Below are 24,785 nucleotides of genomic sequence, written 5' to 3'. Positions count from 1 at the left end.
TGGACAGGTCTGTCATTCAGAGAGCACACACAGTCTCCATTGTGGAGCTGTCTGTGGTGCCCATTGGGTCAGGGTGGAGTGGCAATGGGGCCTCCCGAATAAAAACACGTGCTGCAAACAGGAAGTGGGTCTGCAACGATAAAACAAGACTGTTTATGAATGCAGTTTGCTCAGATTTCCCCAGCTTTTCCCACTCCAGTTGCTTTCTTTCTCTTATTTGGATTCATCTTGATAGAGGGATTCAGCTTGCTTGGGTTTCACTTGTGATGTAGGTTCACACATGTCCGAGCTGCAAAAGAATGAGCCTTCTTGGAGATGTAATCAATGTCTGACTTACCAAATGTTCTCTGGAAGCAAATTCTCGACGCTAGTGTCTGCCAGCATGATGAGATCATTTTGGGTGTTTCTAAGGTAGTGATACATTTCCAGGGAACAAAGGAAAGTACACAAGGTGCCAGAGGATTTATCTCAAACGTGAATTGTCACGACTGAAAATTCTGAAAAGCCTAAATATAAGATAATATTCTTTCCTAAGTACGTGTACGTGTGTGTGTGTCAAAGTGCATGAAATTATGCTGAATGCTTGTGAAAACACATTTTAAAACCAGGTGCTCTGCTTTCAAGTATTCCTTTCCTGTTTGCCTCGCAGCTGTTTCATCCCAGCCACTGACCACTTCACAGTTTGGCTGTTTTCTTTCTGGGTGGACTTGTCAGCCGTGATCAAATCAGACTTTTGTTGAGTGTAAATTTCCCTTCCAGACATAGCTGATTACTCCACCCAATTCTAACAGATTTGATATACTTGAATTTAGTCATTAGTTCCTGAACACTTTTGTGTATTTTTGGTCTCGGAACAGCAAGAGCGTTTCTTGGCTCCCGTGAGGGCAAGTGTTTGTGGAGGATTAAGTCACAGAAAATCTAACAGCTTGAAAGGGTTATCTTTGGGCAGCCTAGTCATTTTAGTTGAACCTTGTAAAAATAAAGCTCCGGTATTCCACTGGGCTGTAAATGTCTAAACTCAGAACCCAGAGTGTTCCATTAACTAGTTTGTTCAGATCAGATCGTAGCACAAAATAACTCGCATGTATCCGAGTTGGAAATGTTAGGTATTGTCTTTGTTTTTCAACCAGAGAAAACACACAATTTGAGCTCCTTTCTGAACAACCAATATTCTGCAGTGGCATGCACTCAGAACAAGAAAGCAGGAAGCAGAGGATGGCTTGGTAGGTGATGATGTTTTATTGATTCACAGTAATGATGAATGAATGCATAGTAGTTTGATCGTTAACTGAAATGGTGCCTCTGACTCAGCCAGTGTCTTTCCAAAGTTAACCCTAACTTTCCTCAATGAAAAACCAAGCAAACTAACTCATCACCTTCATACTTAGCATTTTACCAACAAAATTTGGGTGCAGGCTACTTGTTGAAAAATCATTTGGTGTGATCAGTTATGCATCGCAGCTAAAAGACACACAAATCACATCACATCTAAGTCCCTGAGAGCACAGTGAATATAATCGTTGATAAGCACTATAGAGTGCACACTCTCAGTGTTTTTTTAGACAGAAACAAATGTGACTGGCCATGGATCACAATATCCCAGCATATCTATAAATACAGTAATATGATGAGAGTGGTGACTATGAATCGAAGTAATATATGTTATGTCATAGTTTTAAATAACACACAAAATAGACCATTGTAAAATGTCAATAGGAACTGCAGAGAAGCACAAAACATAGGTATAACACACTTATTTTAGACTTTCAGCTCTATCTTCTTACATTTGTATCAACAGTTTTAAGTAATTGGCCTGTGCATAATGATAAAAAGTTATTGTAAAGATCATGTTGGTGAAATGCTTAAGGTTGGTGAGGGGAAAGACAATCTGTTAGGGAAATGGATCAGTCTACACAAGCCTTTATGAATGACGTGTCCTTTCCATAACGTGTCCTGGAAACTGTCCATTAGACACAATTTTAACAGGTTTAACCACCAACACAATAAGCCAAACTCATTAAAATTCATTAAGGGACAAAACAACTTAATTGAAACAAGCCCGAAGGTGTAAAGTGGACTTGCATTATGTTTTGGTGTGGTGCTAAAAATTGCATATTCAGCAAAGAAAGAAGTGTAGAAAGATACGGTTTAGCAGGCCAAGCTTAAGGAAAAATAAGCCCACAGTTTACCGTGAATCCAGGAGTTTATTTTTTCTCCCAGACAAACATGTTGTTCTCGTTGGGGAGCTGAAAATGCCAGCTTGCGGTTGCTGTATGGGTGCCTACAAAAAGGCAGCTCCACTAGTAAAAACTGTATGCCTGCCTACTGTAAGACTTTCTCCAAACTTCACTTCCTAGTCTTGTCTTACTTTCTCATTCTTTCTTTCAGTCACCATCTTTCTCACTTAATCTCAGAACCTTTCTTCTAGTTTGTGTTAAAATGGAAATCCAGATTTCCAAGTAACAATTCCCTTGTGTTTCTTTATAAAGCACATGCTGTCGTCCTAACTTTGACCGTAACCTCAAGTCTAACCCAAACAGATGTAATTGAAATGTTTTTTATATGCTCTCAAAACCCAGCCTACCACAACAATGTTTGTCAATTATGTCTGATGTCCCATCAGAGGCTGAGGGGGGAAAGCTGTCGTTTTAATAACAAAAATAAAATAATATCAGTAATTATTCATATGCTTCACAGGAATGTTTTAAACTACTGCAATTCCTGCAATTGTAGCCTGAAATAATTTTTCTCCCTGGTTAATAATTCTTAAAAACAAACAAAAAAAAATTGTATTGTTAAATAAATGCAAGCAAACAAACTCTTAAGTGAGCATGCTGTGTAAGTGTGAACTCCATGAATAAATAAAAGGTACAGCATAAATAGTACACTTAATATGAAAACTAAACACAACCTTTCTATATCACTTTCTGAAATGTAAAACAATAAATTTTGTTAAAAATCAATTTGGTAGCTAGTTAATAATTGTGGGGGAAAATGAGAATACTGATGTTCAAAAAATAAAGTGCTTTGTTCCATAAAAAAATCATTTGACCTTTTCTTAGCTATTCTATATGAGAAGCAAAACTTTTAAAGCATGACTACATTTTCAGAATGCAATTATTTTGGTAAAGCTGGAGCAATAGTAAAATACCAAACTATCTGAAAAAGAGACCTACCAAAAATGCATTGTACAACACTGTTCACCTGAATTGTAATGAGGTTAGTCAAACAACATAAATTATTGGTAACGAGCACCAATATTGAAGTTATGTAAAAGCACAACAGGCACAAATGATCCAAGTCTAGAACTTGGATAAAAAAAATGAAATGCATATAGATCCAATTTTAGTACTTTTTGTTAAATTATTCATCTAAATGAGGATTTTGTAAAAAAAAAATAAAATAAAAAAATAAAAATTACACAAAGTCACAATATCACCATTTAGGTCTGATTTTCATAGTTTGTAACAAGGGAACAAGATTACTCTGCACATTTGTCTTTGTGAGGCATTAGTTATAGCGACATTACAGTCGTTCATGTGTATACGCTTTGAATATCTAACTTAAGTTATTAGTAGTCCACATTCACAAAAAACAGTATCGTCTGAAACAATATCCAATATCATAGATGACTAGAGTAAAAAAACATGCTGAGCCGTCTGGCTCCTTTTCCTGTCTTGTTGTCAATACCGGTTTGAGTTGAGAATGGAGTCTCCGCAATGGTCGCTGATGTGATATAAAGCTCTTGTGAATATTTCATCCACAACTTCTAATTAGAGGAGCAAGCACCATTTTCATGTGTTCTGTTTATGTAGGTGCCAGTGTCCCAAGGGGCTTGAGCCATCAATCTCATCTCACCCTGAGTAATGTCTGGGCCTTTGTGCTGAGCCCTGGTTTAGCCTACACAAAGTTGTTGGTGATTTGTCTCTGGTGCTCAAAGAGGTCTTCAATTTCTGCACTGTATGCATCGCCTGTAAGGTCACAAAGAGCATATTTGTCTATGACAAAGAAGAGAAGAAACGACAATGAGATGGAAGAAAGGAAAAGGATTTTCTGTCCTCACCTGCATGACATCCGTACATGTAAGCTCTGTGGCCATCATATTTGCACCGACACCTCATGACATTGTTCATAAAGTCAGACTCGGCCATGTCCATTGAAGGGTTCACCTCAACCTGCAAAACAACACAATAATACACAACTCTGTTGACAATATGACAACAAATGTTTACAACCTTGGGAACCTTTGTTGTTCATCTTATACTGTATCTACAACTGGCCTGGCTCATGGTCAAAAAAGAAATAAGTCTCCTCTCTCTACACACTGAGAAAGCCATTTCTCAGGGTTGGATGCAAAAATTGAGGGCCTGTAATGAAACAGCCCCCATGGCTGGTATTGTTTTTATAGTCAATCCCTTTCGCATCTATAAAAAGCTGGATGACTTTTCCAAACTGTATTCCTATTTGGAAAGATCAACAGCGTACAGTACTCTCTTGTGAGCGCTGCACCAGAATGGTGCTCACTTGATTGTCTAAACATGCAACATCTGGTGGTGAGTTTTACTTTACCATTGCTACTGTTATGTAAGAACAGAATATACTGGTAGATGTTTAGGGAAAGCCCATTGTAAAATGTTTTACAACTTGTATGAAAACGTGTAACAAAGACTCTTCTGCCCACACAAAACATGATCATTGGCTGCTTAAGATATTATGCAACTTTTTACAACTGAGATTCATGGAATGTGGTCATACCAGTTTAGCCCCCCTGCTCATGCAAAGGAGAAATCTACTCTGCGCCTCACACTGACATAGGTATGCAATAATGAGGACTGAATTTGTTATTTTGCAACAGAGTAATTATGAATAAGCATGCTTACATGTCTGAAACTGACCTCATTTTGAGTGTTGCCATACACTATTCTAATAGTCTGTCATTTGAAGAACAGCTATAATACTGATAATACTGAGAAGTCATTTACTCTAATAGCTGCTCTGTAAACTGTTACACCCACTTTAAGTACAGGTTGCAACTACAGGAGAAGGAACACACACTATACTAAAAAAAGGAAAACTTGAAAAAAACTGAGTGAATAAACAAATACTGTCTCTTAATTTTTCAGGTTAAATTATAGTGTTGGAATAGAATGTATGAGTCCTGTGCAGGGGGCTACTTTAGAAGCAGAATGTGTTGCTTGGTGAGAAAGTGGCAATAAAAATAAAAACAGGGCAGGAGAAACTCCTTGGTTGCAAATTAGCTGTTCTTCATGGAGGGGGGGACTTGGTGCTACTTGAGTAAAAGGGAGGCAGTAGTTAATTTGCATCCAATTGGTGTGTTTTATTAGCAGCAGGTGGTTCATGGTTAGGCCTGCAGAATCTATGGGTATAAAATGCTGGTTGAGAAAGCTCAGGCATCATTTGCACTTTACCAAATAATAGAAATAATGAAGCAAGAGGGGGGGAGCTACCAGAAACCTGTTTTTCAGCAACCTATATGAATATCTAACTCTGCTTGTTTCCCTTTGTGCTTCGTATTCTGTTAAATGTAGCTATGTCCCTTTTATGCTGCTTAGGTGACCTCAAATGACCCCGACCTCTTCATCTTCAGTAGTCCCCCAGTTTCGCCCTCATTTATCAACTCCATTTCATGTCCTCTTCTATCCTCCATTTTTTTTAGTCTGCCTGTATAGCGAGTTACACTAAAGTTTAACTCGCTATTTGATAAATTCTGGAATGTAATTGGCAGCAGGCTAAGATCTCACGACTTCTGCATACCACAGTGGGATCAGTAATCTGCACTGGAAATTGAATGATAATGGGAGATATAGTCATTCATGTGTTTCAGTCTAACCATGATGACTCGACTGACTGACCCTTGTCACAGTAGTGACAGGCAGAGGAATAGCTGAGGTGATGACAGTGATGAGGGAGGTTGGGTTTTACTACTACTGTGAGCATGCAAACATCTTTCTTATTAACTAAAGCTATGACTGTGAAACAAATGATTAAACATTTCAGTTCAAGTTCAAGCATAATTCAAATATGCTTTTCAAGAAATATGTGGATTGACACCGTTCTCATCATGTAAGGTAATTATAGCAGTCAGTGAACTTAGGCCACTGGAAACGGGTAATAAAATCAACCTACCAGCTCTTCTTAAGATCATTAATCTGCAAACGACACTTTGTTTAATCTGTATAAAACCATATAATGTAAAAATGTAATTTTTTGGCTGGCTGTAGTCGGAGTCTTGCTGTTTGCGAGGTTGATAGGTGCTACACAGGGAGTTACACCACTAACTAGGCAGAAGTTAGCAGGCTGTGCTCAGCTAAACTAACTGGCTTCTCACTGTGCCTTAATATTTGCTGTGGCACGAGGGACACACAGATTCTCTCTTCTGTATATACCATCAGCAAGGGAACAACAGTTTGAGGCATTTGATTTTTGTGAGCCACACTGTAAGAGAAGAATGACATAAAATGACTTCTCACCTGAAAGATGTAGTCTCCTGGTCGTACATCTGTCACATCAACCCACTGACAGTCAATATCATGGCGATAGGTATCCCAGCAGCCTACAGAAATGCCTTGATCGCCCATGTTATAACAAGAGAACCGCTTCTGGAGTCCTAACACACATACAAACACATACACCAACAACATTATCCATCACAGTATCAAAATTAATTTAATGCTTGGCACTCCCTGTCATTTTTAAGCGCTTCCTGTATTGTGTTAGACTACATGTGAATGCTGCTTTTTCATATGAGCCATTTCATCCATTATAGAACAAGTTAATGGAGAGTGAACAAACAACAGCAGCGATCTAATACATTAACCACAAAGTAAAAATCCAAATAGGCATAGCTGAAATACTGATATTAATTTCCTTTCCCTAATGAGAAAGAGATTTGCCTGGGATTCATGAATAGTCGTGAACATTACCATCAGGGCAGTATGTGTCCTCCAGACAGAAACTGGCCTTGTGTCCCTCTGCAACCCTCGTTCCATTCAGCGTCAGCAGGTCGTAATGTGTGAACACCTCAATGCTGTGGTAGTGCCTAGGACGACAGAGGGTAAAGTCCGGGTGAGAGTGTGTGTGTGCGCGTGTGTCTGTGTCTGCACATCTATGAGTGTGTTCATTTACATTCACTGAACACTGGCTCCCTATGGCTTGTAGCCTTATGACCTCACTGCTTGGACATGAGTATGGGTGTCACCGTAACACCTCTCACAGAAGCTTGTTTTAGCACCAGCTTGATTGCGCTATGTGCTCATTCTGAGTGAATAGAGGCTTTTGAAACACGCTTCAGTTGCTCTGATGTGTTGTAGAAACAAACTGAGGTGGACTGGATGATGCTTGGGCGACACTGTGAGTTGTATTACAGCCGACGGAGGTAACTGGATTGGTTCAACTGTCACAGACATGCTGTAGGGCGCTTAATGAATTTGGAGAGACGATAACACTTTTAGGCCAGCGTAACTTACTGAGACACATCTCGCACAGCCAATAATGTGGACTTCAAGTCACTCCTTCTTCTCTGATAACGACAGGCTTGAAAGTACCCCCATCACCTGACAAGAAAATAACTAACGGTAGAAAACTACCAGGTAGAGTGGGATGTGTTAAGACTGGACCTGAGAACAATTTCTCATCGCTTCGCAACTAACTGAAAAATCATGCTGAATCTTGGATTTAGACAAAGACTCTTAGATCATGTGGTCATGTTGCATGCTGCCTGCAGACCTCTCATCAAACCATGCATGCTGGGACATAGATAACACTTGAGTATGTTTTCTTTCCTTGAATGCAGTAATTTAAATATAACTTAAATTGCTCAACATAGAGGGAGCTAGGTCATTAATGCACGAACAAGCAATTTTAAACCTAACAGGTGTTTGTCAGAATATTTTTGACACGCTCCAAAAACCACAACTCCCCTGTACCCAGGACACTGTCGACCACATATAGCAAGTATTTCAACTGTTTATATTTAACACTTTTTATTGCAGCAACCCACCAGTCCTAGTAACCAAACACCTCCATAAACTACTCAAGCATACCTGTGACACTGGTGCCACGTCCAGCTATCTCTTGTAGCTTTGGGTCTGAAGTCAGACCGACCAAGGTTCATGATGCGGGAGGAGAAGCGTAGCAGTCGTCGGTGGCCATAAGGCCAGTTCATTCTAGCTGCAGATGAGGACAGACAGTTCTCTTCGTTGGCACAGGTCAGCAGGTGGAGGGGTCGGTCTTCCAGGTAGGCTGTCTCTTGGACGAGCTGGGCATCCAGAACTAGGTCCGGTGCAGCTGAAGCATGTTAGAAATGAGAGGATATGTTAGGATTAAAAAGAAGAACCACAGGAGACGTTGGAGAGCCACAGGAAGAGGGCTCAACTTACTGTCAGAGCAACTGACTCCAGCAGCTTTAGTTCCACCTCCGCGAGGACAATGGACATGGTTGTTGCGACGACACTGTTGAATTGAATGCTCTGTGCCCATACAGTGAGTTCCACTGAGAATCACATCAGCTGCATTTGGGTCACCTGTCCAGTACCAAGTCTCCTATCAAAGGAAGAGCATAGGGTCACGGGGCACAGTAAGCTTGTTGGGTTTTTTGTCAATTACCAGCATCATAGCTCACTGTCTAACACAGTAGTACAGGGGCTGGGACTATGGATTGACCTCCATGTGCTGATTTGTTTAAACATCACTTTGGTTGTTTTTTTTGTCAATAACTCAGATAGTGATGATGGGATTTCGTCAAATCTTAGAGGATTGATGCCTTTGACTACTATAGTCTGACTTTTTCAAAATTAAATCAAAATGGTCCAGTATTTGCTTCTTCAGGGCATAATGCGGATCATTTGACAGTAATGATAAAAGGTTGACAAATTGTTGATGAAAATGTGAAGGCATTTTAAAAATTATCCAGGTTAAAGACCGGCACTATACTCAGACATCAAAATGAAATACTGCCAACTCACATCATCAGTTGGGAATCTGTTGGTCAGGAGATTGTTACCTGATGGGCGCTGGCAGCAAAACCCAGGCCAAGCTGTCTGCATACCACCATGGCCTCATTGATGCTCCAGTTCTCACTGCAGACCGAGCCCCACCGTTTACGACCTCCAATGTCTATCAGCACCTCCACACGTCCTTCTGATGGAACTCTGCCACCAGCCAGTCGTACCTAGATTTAAGTGAAGATTTAAAAGGGTGATGTGTTATCTGTGAAAACTGCTAAGTGTGTGATTTGCAATGGTGTCGTTTTCATACCGTTTTGTCTAAGCCAGTCTTTGGGACATTACAGCGTACAGAGGCATCCTGGCTGTGTTTGAATGTCCATGGTTGAACTTCCTGGAAGTGACAGTCTAGGATAGACAGTTCTGACCCCACGCACTGGACACTGTTCATATGAATTGGTCCTGTACCTGGAGAAGAAGGTTGTGAAAGGTTGTGTTTGAAGTAATAAAAGCAATCAAATAAGGAAACCACGGCGCATGCTAATAACTTCAGAGTAACATCTTTGTGTATTGTTTGAGGCCACCCACTGTAGTTAGCAGGTTTTAGCACACTTATCGCACAAAGGCGTGCACCCACATTTAAGTGTGGTTCTGTATTCCCTTCACATGAATAAGCTTTCTCTACTTTGGCGTAAATCAACAATGAAAAGTTCCTATCTGTCATGACAAAATGTTCCTGCAAGCAAAGCAGCAGCACCACCAACATCTACTTTGGACATCTGTCATACCTCATTACCGCCATTATGTTGCTTCTGGCGCAACAACAACAACACTGTGTGTAGTCCACCACCCTGGGTGAGCAAATAAGGCCAAATCTGTGTCAACAAAAGAAAACATTTTCTCTAGGAATCATTTGTTGTACAAAACTAGACAATCTCAAAACAACATGGATGATGGTCGAGACAAAAAGAAAAAAAGAAAAAAAAAAAAAAGCCTTTTGAAAAATGTTCTTGAAACAAACCGCCATAATGCTGGAAACATTGAATGAACTATGGCTTGATTATTTAAACCTAAAGTCACAAACAGCAAACTTAGAATTATGTTAGTATTGAAATACACAACCAAAACCACAAAGTGGGGAAAAGAAAGAAAAACCAAGGAGGACGAATGAAAGGAAGATAACTAAAAAGGATAAAAACCAGACTTCAGCCAAACCCAATGTTTCTGTGTTGGGATGGTAGATTGTAGGCCTGCCACCATACTGGTCACCATGCGTGGGTTCATATGTATGCGAAAGACACATCTAGACCACTTCTGCCTCTATCTAAATGGTAAAGGCCACAACCTTGATCCAAACTTCCACAGTTTAAGTTATCAAGACAAACAGTGGGCCTTGAGGGATGCTCAAAATGGCGACATGCTGTATTTAAACTTTAGTTTGGGAAATCCACAAAAGCCTGATGTAATTTCCAAGAAACTGGCCACACATGCACAAACACACATGGTCATTCAGGGTGCTTTAGTCTCCAATATATGTATAGTACACTATAGTGAAATACTGTATGAGTACTTCACAGGCAAAATTACATAGTAAAATAACAATGTTGGTCAAAAAAGGAATGGAAACATTGTCCCTGTAATTTAATACATTGATGGTGATAAATGTAACGATGATGAGAGTTAAAGCGCTGGCAGATGAAGAAACAGAGCTAAACTTCAGTATAAAATGTCTAAGATGAGAGCATAAACAGCTACAAGAGAAATAATGGGTCACCATTCAAATGTGGCATTTTAAATTTAGTATTTACAAGACATAGGTTGTAGTTTGATTACTGTATAATTAGAATTGGCAGATGCTACAGATCATTTGGACACATTAGAGAATTTGCTTTAGAGGATGGAAACAGGGCAAGATGGTTCACATTCTTGGTGAGAATAGCACAAATAGTTGGTTCGTGGTTACAAGGGAAACCCTTCTCTTTTCCTCTCTGAAATTACATTCTGTTTTAAGCACATTAATGTAGTGCGAGTAGTGTTTTTCCTTCTGTGGAACATGTTTTTCAAATGTCCCTTACAACAATGTTGTCATTCAGTAGCTCGGTTTCTTAACCAAACACTAAATCACATCAGTTTGTCAATTGTTGTACTTCATCATGTATCATAGCCAACTATTATAAAAATAATGTTGCCTTTGTCAATGGGATTTTAAAATCATCTTTGACTATGTTATTTTTCACTAATTAAAGCAGTAAATGTGTTGCAAATCTAATGCGAGACAACATTTGAAGCTAAAATAAGTGCAGACTGTCTACTACTTGGCAAAGGGTCCGAGCCAGACCTCAGACACATGCAGCGGCAAACTGAGCCTAAATGGTATGTGCTCTAAAAGATGAGCCACTGGGATGTCCAGAGATAATCATTTAAAGAAAAAATCAGTGTAAATTAAACAACTGTTAAAAATTTTTGGAAACAATTTACTCTTTTAGACTGTTATCCTGAGTGACAGTGTGTTCAATCAAAGAATCTAATTTTGGCCTTTTCCAACCAAATCTAAAGGTCCGTGTTTATGTGGCCTTCGAGCACATGGAAAATTATATGTCCCAGTAAAATGTAAAACAAAATGCATGTTATAGAAAGGAAACTGTGAGAGAGCTTTGAAGTCCAATCATCCTGAAATGGCAGCACATATGTAAGTGTGAGACAAAAAGGGAGAGTACTGCATGGTGAGTGTCTGGGAGGAAAGAGAATATGTACACAGTATATGTATGTAAGGTGTGTTAGGGCCCTATTTTAATCATGCAAGTCCAACAACAAACTCAAAGCGGTAGGTCTCACACGGACTGTGTGGTCGTCTTCAAGTTCACTCTCTATTTTTGTTCATTTATTTCCAGCAGCTAAAAGTGGAAATGGACACTGCTTCTGGGCATTCATCAGACAGTGCGTGAATTAATCTATGTGCCCACACTGATTAGATTGATTAGATGACATTGATTAGTACAAAGGGCATATAAGCAAATAACTGTTGAGTAAAGTTGTGTATACAAATGCATCAATCCGAAGTTTTCTAAAATGTTACACACCAGCATTTGTTTTATAATGCACTTCAAATATCCATCATAAACGGCTGAATTCTTATTTTTTTAAGCATTGAAACCAACTAGAGATTTGCACTCTAACCTCCAAGAACAGGCATCATTCATATCACAAGTCAGGAAACGGGCAGAAAAGCCATGGTAGACCCTCCTGACACAACCTGTTCCAAATCCTCCACTGTCAGTTATACAACACAACCAGGCCTTTTCTTTTCACACAGCAACAGGTACTGATCATCATCATTACAGAGGTATAAGATGAAGTGGAGGGTAAATCTGCCATTTGTCAAACCAAACTACATCTTAATGTTTTAATACCGAGACTGATTTTATTACTTACATATTCACATAACCATATATGATATAGACATGCCAGCACTTGCACGCTTGCGACACATGTCGCTTTGTGGTTTGATCTGTGGAGGAAACTATTCTAGGTACAAAAGTGAAAGTTTTTCAGTTACTGTTGAAAATTATATGCCTTCAAACCTTAATCCTGGTCCAGCAACAAGGTTGCTGATTGAAACCAGATGTTGAGTGCAATATAAGTCGTCTTTAAAGAGCCAACCAAATTAGAGTTTAGCTCTGTTAGACTCATCACAATGAAAGGTAGCATACGTGACATCATCTACAGTAAACCTAATTTAAGTGGTCAAAAGGTAGAAAAGTAACTAACACAAGACAGATAAAAATATCCGATATACCATCCATGGAGAACAAACCAGCAGACTATCCTCCCTCATTTCACTCAATCAGCATGATTACAGACTTGATTCTAGTCTGAGCTATGGGGAAACCGGTCTCACAGTTCATAAGGGAGGGGACACCATTGGTATAGCAACTAACTGAACCTCTTTGTCACCAATGCTGAAATTTGGAATTTGAAGGAAAAATTACTCAAGCACTCAGTTAGTGAGTGAGAGATTTGCTTTAAGTTAGCAAGATTATGTTGTGGTTTTTCTTCCCAAATGCCAAACCGCCATGGAGAACCACCATAGCTTATAGTGTTACCCTTTGTGTGTGAGTATTTGTGTGCATATGTGTGGTGTTTATGCAGCTGGTAGCCCTGGCACATGACTCATATAATCACATTGGGAGAAACTGCAATCAACACATTTGAAGCCTCACAAGGTAATATACACAAAAAAACAAGCACATGGCCACATATTATCTAATCAGCTTGGTCCGACGGGTGTGGCATTTCAGATAAGCAAAACACTGGAAAAGTGTCCCCATCCTCTGTGGAATATGGCATGACGGCGACGCGTGATAAACACATTCAATCATCTAAATTGCAGACTCAAAACAACCACATTAAATGTGGAGTTTTGCAGAATTTCCAGCCTATATGTATATCTGCCTCTTACCTTGGCCCATGTAGGCTCCATGCAGGGCATCCCTGGCTGTACCAAAGCCCAGTTCTCTGCACACCACACTAGCTGCAGTTAGATCCCACACATGGTCCACAATTGTACCCCATTTACCGTCTCGGAGTACCTCCACACGACCTTCACCCAGCCGGGGGCCTGCCTTCAGACGCACAGGCTGCACAGAGCAGCAAAGGAAATATAACTCAGACTATTCTTATGGGAAGTTTCTAAATACTTTATTGCGTTGTGCTTGTTTAACCTGAACTTTATTAAGCTTACCACAACTGGATAAGGGGCCTGGGGTCTTCCTGAGGAGATGCGAGCAAACTGGGGTCCTGGTACACACTTGACTACTGCATGTCTCCCATTCTTACAAGGGGAAGGACTACGGGGGATTGACAGCTGAGCATGACACTCTGACAGACTGTTCTCTGTGCCCAGGCAATGAACTTTTTCTACCCAGAATCCCTTCTTCCTTGCCATGACGCTTAATCTGGAAAGAAGAGAAATTATATTTGTGCACTTAAATACTTGAAAGTTTATGATTTATAATCCAAGTTGAGAGAAAACTAAGTTTGTATGAAGAATTTAAAACTCAAATCTGAGTTAATCTTTGACATTAGGACTGCATGGTTTCCATTTGTAACACAAACAAACCCACATTCAAATGTAGCTAAACTGAACTGATGATTTTACACGAGATCATCTGTTATTCTTGGAAACCAAATGATAAAATAATATGAAAGCCTTAAATCAGGTTGAAGCTTTTCTGTCAGTTATGAAACATAGCTAAGAAATATTTCATTACCTTGTTGAGGGGTCTAAAACCTTGGTATCCCATATTTTCCTGCAAGACAACAAAAGAAAGAGATGAATGGCAGTTCTGTCAGGTTGCAGTTTTTACCACAAGAAGAATGACTCATGGTAAAGTTAACTACAGTGATGGTGGCAACTGATACAGTTTGAAAAAGAGTTCAATGTTCTTTCCTTTCAGCATTTTCTGTCTCTCTTTATTACCTCATAGTCTCAGCTGTATGTGGTATACATCCATTTTGAACATGGGTTGCTTGCTGTTTGCGATGCTAATGTTTAGAAAAGTGGCCATTGTAACTTGTTCCTAAATTGTTCAACTTCAATGTGACAATTTTATCCAAATTACCCACCTTTATGGTGTATAAACTAACAAGGCTTTTAATATAAAATATTTGTATTGGTTGTTGGAATACAAGAAAAACTGAGTAAAAGGACTGTAAATGGATAAAAAAAAAATAGAATAACAACAAAAAGTTAAATAAATAATATTTTAAACTATGCACTAACCCTCCAAACCACTCACAGTCCAAAAAATCCTAACATTCAACACGAGTTATGTACAACATTTCTGGGAAAGCAGGGTTTGCCCAAACACGATATGCAAACAAAACCTCTGGCAAAATGCTGCTCTTCACATCTAAGAAATACAAGAGACCAAGTAGTCAGGCTGACTCAAGAGCGACAGAGGGGAAAGCCTTCTGTTCTCTTGGCAGACATGCACAGCAGATGTGCCAGACCATGCAAGACGTCCTCAAACCACGGCAAAGTGCATGCATCATCACCGACATTCACATCAATTACATCTAAACACTCACTAGCGGATACACACAAGCGCAGACACACAGCTTTAAAGGTTTCATTTAGACAGAGCTTTACTTCCAGCATTGCATCACAGGTGTGGCATGCTCAAATGGTTACTGGCTTTTTTTGGCTTCAGTGAAGAAATGTTAATTAAAATAGACCCCATGTATGAACGCCCAGGCAGGTCAATATTTGTATTTCTAACATGAGCTCTAAACATTGCCATAAAGTTAAGGCAGGGAACATTGAAAACAAAGTGATCCGTAGTGTTGGAATCAAGAGATTCATTGTCACTGCCATGTTGTTATGTCAATGGTTGCATGAAGAAATGGGTAAACTGACGGTGTATTTTCCCAAATCATATAACAAGTTGTTTCCTGATTCTCTGCATCACCAGAAGAGACCTTTCATCAAAAATATTTCATTTGGAAAAAGAAAGTACTTGAATTACGACTTGTTGAAAATAAGTATACTTTCATTTCATCAATCATTTCGTAGGTAGAGGAGGTTTGCAAATTGCACATGATATTTGCTTGTCAAATGGACTTCAGGTCATATCTCTCGGCCATTTGAAACACAAATACAGCTCGGTACAGTAGTTTAAATTATAAACATCTGTAAAAGAAATCTCAACAGTTTAAACAGGCTTGCCTGCTACCTTTCAAAGCTATGTCAAACATTCATCTCGACGAGGCAGAAAAATCCCATAATTTTATAACGTGCTTGGTTCTAAATAAAGAGACATCTCGAGACCAGCTGTAAATTGTCACTGACGCATTGTATAGAATTCAACATTTATTCTTTAATGTGTCTCGAATTACACTTGTAAACTATCTGAGATGTGTCTACCATATGGGCCTGCAGTAGCATGCCACTGAAGAGTATGCACACACACTTCCATTTTCTCATAAGGCAAAGAATGTCTGTGACTTGTTTGTGACCTTACCACAAACCAACAAGTTAACCATTTTCCCTCTTGAGAAACCAACTGCTACTACACAGACTATAAATGACAGCGTCAGATCTTTCATTTGACTGAATCACATCAATGTTTGTTAATGGTGGACTTCATTCATATGGCAGTAAGGCCACTTTTGTTATTTTGTTAACAATTGAGTATCCTTTGATATTTCTCTTAATTATGGGGTATAAATAATGCCATGTCAGTTTAAAGTGCGTCAGTAATAGTTTGTTTTCCACATCCATAGCATTCATGAGTCTTGCTTTAGCAAAGAGCATATGCAGCACTTGCTGTGGAGCCAAAAAAACAGGCTAATGATAGGGAGTCCCACCCAGCTGTTTAAAGACAAGCATTACACCACTGTTTGGGGTTTGTCACACTCACATTACTCACTGGTGTTGTTAGTAGGTCTTTTGTTTTAATGTTAAAAACTAAATAAATGTATATTTTTACTGATATAATTTTTTTTTTTTTATTTTAATCAGCGTTCAAATCAAATAAACAAATAATTTACAATGCTAACATAAACAGCATCCATTTGCAGCATACATAAAAAAATCTAACAGTGCGTACCAACACTCAATTACATAAAGAAGAAAGGTACAGATAATTCTTCTAAGGTGTCTTCCACATTCTGTTACCAACCAAAAAAACAGCTGGCATGCAAGCACACACTGAAATATGGAAAAATAAATTAGAGAGAAGGTCACTGAGGAAGATCAAAAGGTTTCAGACAGGAAAACCAGACTTGGTCACAAGTGTCGCCCAAAAGCCTAGAAATGATACCTTCATAAGAAATTTTTCAGCTGAATCATAATTAAACATAAAATGCTGTTTGACTCCCTAAATCACTATGGTGACAGAGGAAGACAGACAGCTGCTGACACAGCAGGCTGTGCAGCAAACGGCAGCTGTAATTGAACATATTTCACACAAGCAAGCGAAAATCTGGCTCGTCTAACTGCTGTTCATGTTCTTCTCCATCTCCTCTGTCTTTCCTTACGCTCTTCCTACTCATACCACACTCCATCTTACTCTCACTCACACAGCTATAATTGGGGGTGTTTTTTTTCACTCTCTGCAGAAACCCTAGAGAGCCATCGTCCTGACCAACCTATAATTACGGCATCTTCAGAGTCTCATCCAAGAAACACAGAGCTGAGAGACATGGCATGGTCTACGATATCCAAGAATGGACTGAGAAACATATAGTAAGGTGGAGAAACAGTGGGAGTGTCACCAACTAAATTTGGTCAAACCACGCAATGCAGTCCTAAACTGTATTGGCAAGTGGTAAAGTGAAAGATGTTACATGACAGCTGAACACTATACTGTCTCAAACGTAATTGTTTCTCTGTGACTTTGCTCACATTTAGTAATTATAATTACAGTGACAATTCAGTCAGAGTGCAATCCTGACAATTACCCATAAGTCCAGGCTGAAACAAAATGCACTGCTGTTCAGATAGTTTTCGTGTTAATGTTGGTTGCATGTAAACATCTAATTTACAGCAACGCAGCATCCTGATTTGGAGACCAAATGCTATATAATAACTGAAGTATATCACTGGCAGCATATAGACATATGTTCATTTTGAAACAGGCTCAGGAAAAACATAGTGAGAGATAACAAATATGCATTTGTCAGGATAGAAAACAACCACCATTGTGGTTTAGACCAGTATGGCGCCGGATGTTTCACCAAAACACCGGGTCATACACAGGGCGGGCCAGACCAAGATGTATAAAGTCACAACCGCCTCAATGCTAGTGTCTTTCATTTTACATACACAATACAGAAATCAACATAATGGCCTGCCCAAACTTTTCATTTTACATCTAAAAGCAGATACATCTCAAGTTAATAGAATCATCCATTCTGTTGCGGCTTAGGTCAAGGACTGAACAAGTAGATCTGCTATTGTTTGAGTGTCTTTTCCTCAACCTTAGAGGGAGATTTAAAAACAGCATCCTGAAATAGCCAGTGAGCAGCTTCCCTACAGGCTTCACTCCAAGTCCTTCAAGCTACAGCAGCCCTGTCCTTTGTCATATCTTTCTTCTTGGTGAGCTGCCAAATCCCTTGTTGTAGCTATTCAAATCCACCCATCTAATTCCTCACTCGACTGTTACTTTTACCTCTCGTCTCCCCTTCTTTGCATTAAATGTCAAATCTCTAATATTACCAAAAAAAAAAAAACAAAGAGGGCATGGAGAACATCCCACCTGCAGTGCAGGGAAGCCTTGTTTTAAATGATCCCACACAGCACATGAACAGAGTCAGGCCACGCTCATTCTCAGGACGTTTTATTACAGAAGATATAATGCCTGATGATGTGCTCCTACAACAATAGAATCCAGTTATTGACTCACTGTGTTCCCAATAACAGTCCAGCAAAGACAGCTCCATTCAAGGTTAACGCAAAAATGCTTTTAGTGGGGGAGAGTGATCAAATAGGACTGGTTTTTAAGGTCATGTAAAAAATATATATGACAAATATGTTACCCTCTCAACATTTAAAATCTGTTCAGTAGCTTGAGGAATCTAGCACATTTAGAACAAAGCAGATGTTGTGGTTTGTCGCCAGTTGAGTCAGAATGACTCTGGCAATGAGAGCGAGGTAATAGCTAAACTGTGAATCACCGAGCGCCAGCAGCTCTCTCTGAACAAGATCCAACTGGGTCTCCCTTCCACTGATGACAGCAAGTGGTCAGTCACTAATCATTCTTTTAAAAGAAACTGAGTAATCCTCTGCTAATTTGTGGTCCTCCTGTGGTTTAAGATCAGCTCCAGATCAGAAGCATTTTATTACTTTCAAACAGGCTTTTTCTTTCTCCTTATTTCCAGTCTATATCCTAAGCTCCATATTTATCACATAGAGTCAGATCCATCAGTAATAATTGGTTTTCCACCTCCCAGTGCAATGGGAGGTGTGTGTGACACACACACTAGTAGAGTAGCACTCACAAACATTGGAAAATTTACAGTACCGAACCTGGGAATTCAACGTGTCTTGTATGAGTGTTTGTGTTTCACTCAAAACAGTTGTTTAATTGTTACTTTGTGTAAAGACAAACTGTAACACCGCTAAATCAGTTAACTAAAAAAGAAAAAAATTCTATGTTCCCTACTGAAAGTGTTGAAATACGTATTGTCGTATTGTTGAAATACGTATTATTGTGCAAAAACCACTGTGTTTGTTTGGCACTGGTATGAAACAAGCTCAGAGATATGTCAAGAGATGTATGGATGATTCAGGCCTGTCAAGACCAGTCACATCACAAAAACCCTCATCCAACTCTCCAATAGCAAACTCTGTTCCACATATGGCATTGATGGGACAGTTAAAGTAAGCAGGGATATTACACCTAGGCATAGGAATCTAAAAGCTAAAGTGGGCCTGTTTGTCTGGGACTTGCAAGCTGAAGATAGCATCAGAGAGACACAGGGAGGGAGAATGAGAGTGAGGCAATGAGGTGAGAAGAGGTGATTTGCCTAGAGAGAGGTGTAGAGAAAGGGCAGTAGAGAGGTGAGAGAGATTCCTTTATCATCGTCGTGAGGCTGAGGATGGGAGGGGGAGCACAAAGGGACAGGAGCTGGGGGAGGAAGATAAAGCCAATGAAAGGCCTTTATTCAAAGTTGCTTTAAATGGGATAGCACTGATGTATTTTTTATTTGTCAGGATATGTTCTTATTTATTCAACAATGGGAGTAATGGCATAACATGGTGCAGTTCTTAATTACAGTCATCGGATGTATGTTTTGGAATCTAATAACTTTAGTTCATAAAGGCAGGCTGTGCTGTTCCCAGTGGAGCAGAGCAGTAAAAGATATTGATACTCACTTGTATGTTCTAACATTGTGTTGTGTAGCCTCAGGAAAGCCAAGCATCCCGCACACAACCCGGCTGCTATTGAGGCTCCAACCAAGGTCGCACACCTGTCTCCATCTCCCAGCATGCTTCACCTCCACCACACCCTCTGTTATCAGGTTCTTCTTCTTGGTCGCCATAAGGATGGGACGAAGACGCACCTCTTCAATTCGCACCTTACTTTGACCCTGGGGAAAGATGCATATCACATCTACTGTTAATATGTCTTCCCAAGAACAACATAGAAATGCATCAGAGTTAAAATGTTGTACCGGGTAGAGGGGGTTTCGATAGAACCTCGCAACATCAGATGGATGTCCGTTTCCTTGGTAGACATGTCCCGGATGTCTGCGGTTGTTCACAAGACCCTGCCACTGAGGTGCAGGGCTGCCATTGGGCCTGGCGGCAGTGGTGTGGCCTCTGCTAGCTGTCTGATCCAGCCTGCGTTCAGAGGTGCACACCACCCCCAAGTCTTCGGAGTGCTTACAGTCATTCACGCCCCAACCATTGTGTTTGCAGTCTTTCAGGGACTTCTCTGTGCCCTCACAGCGTACATTATCCATCCATATTGGACCTTGTAAAAGGATAAACAATTAATTACTTAATTCATTGTGATTTTCATTGCTTGTTCAATAGGAAACTTGGCAATGCATCTGCACAAGAGTCTGAATCAGTTCCTAAGGACCTAACTCTTGACTTTTACTGGCAGGTTGATTTAGGTTGCACCTTAGCGGTGTGTTTAGCACTAGATACACAGTATTTTACAAGGCATGGTGCTGTAGATCCTGCTCCTTGAATCCATTCAACCTTCTCTGTAATTTGGATTTAAAAGCAGCAGTAAAGTATGTCCATGAACCACAGCAAGTGTTGCATAACTCTGGCAAGTGAATGCTATTATTATTGTAAAACAAATGCCCATTTTCGACCCACATATTTGCGCTGCCAGCCTGCCAGGCGACCTTAACAAGATGTAGACTCTGGGGAAAGTTATCTTTGTCACTTTATGATGTTAGTTATGCCTTAATTGGTGGTCTTTTCATGAAGCCACACATACACTTAATGAGTTGTGGGACAAGCAGACTGTAGCATTTGAGTTTTGGGGGAGATAGGATGGTATAAAATGGCCCCGTAAGGATGGATGCCATTAAATCCAAGACAAAATAAATAAATAAATAAATCTATCAACTATATTAATCTCAATGTTCCTTTTCATGAAGATTTTTTTTAGCTGTCATAGCAGTAAAGGTACATGCGTAAATTTACTATGATGAAGTAGGCTAAGTTGGTCTTGTGCTGACCCCCAGTAGTCTCACTAGTCAGCAGCTACTAAATGGACTGCAGCCTTACATGTGTTGAGTCATGTCAAAATGTGGAGACCTAAAATTAGACTAAGTTTGGCCTTTATTCGGTACATTTCTGATTCCCAGAACTGGCCTAATTGTATTAAAAACAGGAAAAGCTCTCACCCTGTCCTTCTCCATACTTGGCGCTGTGTGCCCACGTTATGCCGCCCTGGAAGCCGAGCTCCCGGCACACCACGTTCGCCAGCTTGATGTTTACCTCGTCGTCGCACACCGTCCCCCAGGTGTTGTTGTGCAGTACCTCCACGCGCCCCTCGTGCGGCTCTCGCGCGTAATTGCCCGCCAAGCGCACCTTGGCGAGGGGCGCGCGAGCCGACCTGAGCTGCGAGGGGGTGGTCCGCCGAGGATCGGCGCGAGCGGCCCGGAAGAGGGACAGCGAGAGGAGGAGGAGGATGCTGAGGCAAAGGATGCGGGTCATGGTGGCTGAGAGGAAGGTAGACACAGGCCGTGTGATGCTTTTGTTCAGCTAAACGCACATCGTTTGTCTGATTTATTATCGTTATTTTTACTTTATTGGAAACCCAATAGTCCATTTAAAGACGCATACTAATTTCCCTGCAGTAAAAAGCCCCTTATGATCAATTTCAGGAACCAGAGACTGAAACAATTATTCCTCAAACGGCCCAGCCAGCAGGGAGCCGGAGAGAGCCGCTGATTAAACGGACCAACGCTGACATCCGCTGGACACCACACTTCAGGTAGTGTGCTCCGTGGAAAAACACATCCTGACACACACACACACACACACACAGGTCCTTCCCTCGCTTTGCATTGTTAGTTCACGTTTTATTATAGTCACTGTTGCAACATCGTGTGGCGGTGATTCAATGGATGCCAAACCGCGAAAAGCGAATAATTTTCTCCCCCTAAGTCAAACGCAGGCGTATAATTAGAGACAAAGCAGTAGCACGTTTCTGTCCCAATTCACCTGAATAAGCACACCCCACGGCAAAATGCCCAGACAGAGCTGGGGGTGGGAGAGCAGACAGTGAGACACTATATTACTGAAGGTCACAGGTCAACACGACAGAAAATACCCCAAATCTATTGATGCTGCTCTGATGATAAAATTATACAAAGAAAAAAACCATCAACAAGCAAATATTCTATCTGGGGTAAATGTTAAGATGTATCTTTCATTTTTATATCTCATGTTGCTGCCGAAAAATTAGTCCTCTAAAATGTTTAACTATGGCAACATTACAGCTTACTGATTTTTAAAGTAAAGAATTAAAAGCACACAAGTGGCTGTGTCTAAACCTCTTAAAACACCTGTTACCCTTTTACACAGATGCCTGTATTTAATAAGAATAAAGGATAAAAAAAAAATAATAGGAAAATCTATCTAAATCAGTAAGGTGAAAGTTCACTCACCTGGCAGGCAGGAAATGTATGCACTGGGGGAGAGTGCCTGAGGAAGGAGTGTGTCTACTAAATGCTCTCCTTAGTCAATCCTCCCTTCTTCCCTCCTTCTCCCTATATCCCTCCCTGCCTCCCTCCCACCCTTCCTCCCCCCTCCTGTTCTCTCCTTCTCTCCAGGTCTCCTTTTGCTCATAAAGAAGTATTAATTCATGTTCAAATGCAAAGCTGGTTTATGAGATAATACTCCATCAATTGTCATAATAAATCTTAAAATATCATCGGAGTAGACTCCACTAGGTGATTTGTAATTTTAGCTTATTCTCATTCTCTTTCTTTACAGACGTGTATAATTGTCTCTTTAAGTGTCTAAGATTGTTTCTAAGGACAGGTGTTCCATACAAAACAACAAATCAGATGGGGTTAGGGTGAAAAACTGAGAAATCAGCAGCCACAGACCCATCGGTTTCAGGACGGGATGTTTAGTACCTTTGCAGAAATAGATTTCAAACATAATGGAACCCATTTTCATCATCAAATCAAGTAATTTACTCTGATTGGGCTTCTCTACATTTCTCGTCTCTGATAGGCTGATGATGCTTTACACAACTGTGCGTTTAGAGAGTTACACAACTTTAGGTCTAAAGTGTGTAAAAGTAACCAACAGGAAGGACTCTGGTTCCAGAATAGTTTCAAACATCACGTTCCAAGTGTCTTAAAGAAGCTCCCTATACCACAGGGTAGATATTTCCTTGTTGAGACGGCCACAAACCACAAAGTCTAAAATAGGCTTAGCCTCACCGTAGTCATGGTGAACGTGACCGATGAGAATATACCATACCACCCCTGCCCAGGAGAGTGTTACTACAGTCCGCCCTATCATCATGGCTTCACAAACATACAGGTTTAACTTATCAGTGTAGATCTAAATAAAATAGAGGAGAAAAAGCCCTGTTTATGGATTATGTATTTCTAGATGGGGTCAATTCAGTGTTCAGCCCTAATCCACTTTCCTCCAGATGTCTCCAAACACCTCTCATCTTGGTTTAAACTTGTTTATTTATTTTTTAGAAATTTCTGGAGGATTCGGGACAAATTTAGCTTCAAGAAAATTTTTGGCCTCAGGGTTGTTGTGTTGATAAACTGTATTTCAGCTTTCAAGCAAACCTCAGTGGGCACCTTTTTATGGCACCAACATTTATTCATAGACATGAAAAATGACAATCGTGAGTCATGAAAGGAGAAGTAAGTAACTGAAACATCCACAGGAATGAAATGGCTGATTCCAAACATGGAGAGCAAAAACTCTCCTTAAGCAGATTTTTCATATTAGGCTTATATGAAGAATCATACCTTACATACAGTATGTGCGTATATGTGTGCATATGAATTTTGAAGTTGTAATTGAAATGTTTGTGTGTGCCAGTGATGGTGCAACTGGGTGGCAGGATGGTGATCCCTCCCTGACTGGTAAACCCGAACAGGAACAGCAGACCCCCTATTAGTGGGGCCAACAGTGAGAAGAAAGAGAGAGGTAAGAAAAAAAATGAAAAAGAGGGGTGGTGCTAAGGTTAGAGGTATAAATATCATTGCTGTGTGTGACATATTATCATTATAACTTGTGTTGTACATGTAGGCAATTATACTAGGCTAGACAGGTACTGGAACCCAGGTTAGGGGCAACACTAATTCAGAGGGTATGTGTGCAAGAGAGAGTGCGTTACAGGGCTCATGGAAGGCTCACAAGGCTTAGAGTATCTGTGGCAGTGTTCTCCCTCTTTCTACCTCTCCACCTCTCTAATTACACCGACCAAGTCGGCTCTGCCCTTACCCACAATCTGTAGAGGCATGAAATAAATACACGCTTTCCAACAATAAACAAGTGCCTTTTCAAACGACAGCACCTCCTCATGCTCACCCCCACTGACATCCCTCCAGGCTTTAATACTGCTTTTACTTTCAGCCTGACTTCAGGAATATGCTTGCACATACTGTAGAGGATATTGTCTACAGGTTGTGAGCTCTTTCTGGTGGTTGACCTCATTAAATTGAGCATCAGAGGTCAATGTTGCCCTAACCTGAACATGGACTGGAATTTGACTACAATAAAATTACTGTTAACAGGACTAAATGTAAAATGTTGGCAATTTTCTTGAATTTGGTATGTAAAGACAGAGAAATTAGCCAATATGTGGA

General features: G+C 40.3%; 1 protein-coding gene across 1 annotated transcript; it reads right to left on the bottom strand.

Moving 5' to 3' along the window:
• Positions 1–1,225: 1,225 nt before the first annotated feature.
• loxl4 (lysyl oxidase-like 4) lies at positions 1,226–22,666 on the bottom strand. Its single transcript, XM_029521227.1, has 15 exons — positions 22,605–22,666; positions 21,336–21,653; positions 20,142–20,443; positions 19,843–20,057; positions 14,234–14,272; positions 13,705–13,918; positions 13,423–13,600; positions 9,277–9,431; positions 9,023–9,190; positions 8,400–8,562; positions 8,064–8,307; positions 6,945–7,060; positions 6,492–6,628; positions 4,064–4,175; positions 1,226–3,971 (listed from the first exon to the last, which is right to left on the bottom strand). The coding sequence occupies exons 2-15, from the start codon at positions 21,646–21,648 to the stop codon at positions 3,901–3,903; spliced, it is 2,427 nt and encodes an 808-aa protein (XP_029377087.1). The 5' UTR covers positions 21,649–21,653; positions 22,605–22,666; the 3' UTR covers positions 1,226–3,900.
• Positions 22,667–24,785: the final 2,119 nt, after the last annotated feature.

The sequence above is a fragment of the Echeneis naucrates genome, chromosome 15, assembly GCF_900963305.1.
Source record: "Echeneis naucrates chromosome 15, fEcheNa1.1, whole genome shotgun sequence".
Classification (NCBI taxonomy): domain Eukaryota; kingdom Metazoa; phylum Chordata; class Actinopteri; order Carangiformes; family Echeneidae; genus Echeneis; species Echeneis naucrates.
Note: the sequence above shows the minus strand (reverse complement) of the source record. Positions and strands in the feature narration are given on the sequence as shown.

Excerpts from the sequence above, each read along its gene's own strand:
- loxl4 (XM_029521227.1), bottom strand. The coding sequence starts at position 21,648 with ATGACCCGCATCCTTTGCCTCAGCATCCTCCTCCTCCTCTCGCTGTCC. Across the intron at positions 13,601-13,704 it reads AGGCCCCTTATCCAGTTGTG|CCTGTGCGTCTGAAGGCAGG; the intron begins GTAAGCTTAATA and ends TGCTCTGTGCAG. Across the intron at positions 8,308-8,399 it reads TGGAGTCAGTTGCTCTGACA|CTGCACCGGACCTAGTTCTG; the intron begins GTAAGTTGAGCC and ends AACATGCTTCAG.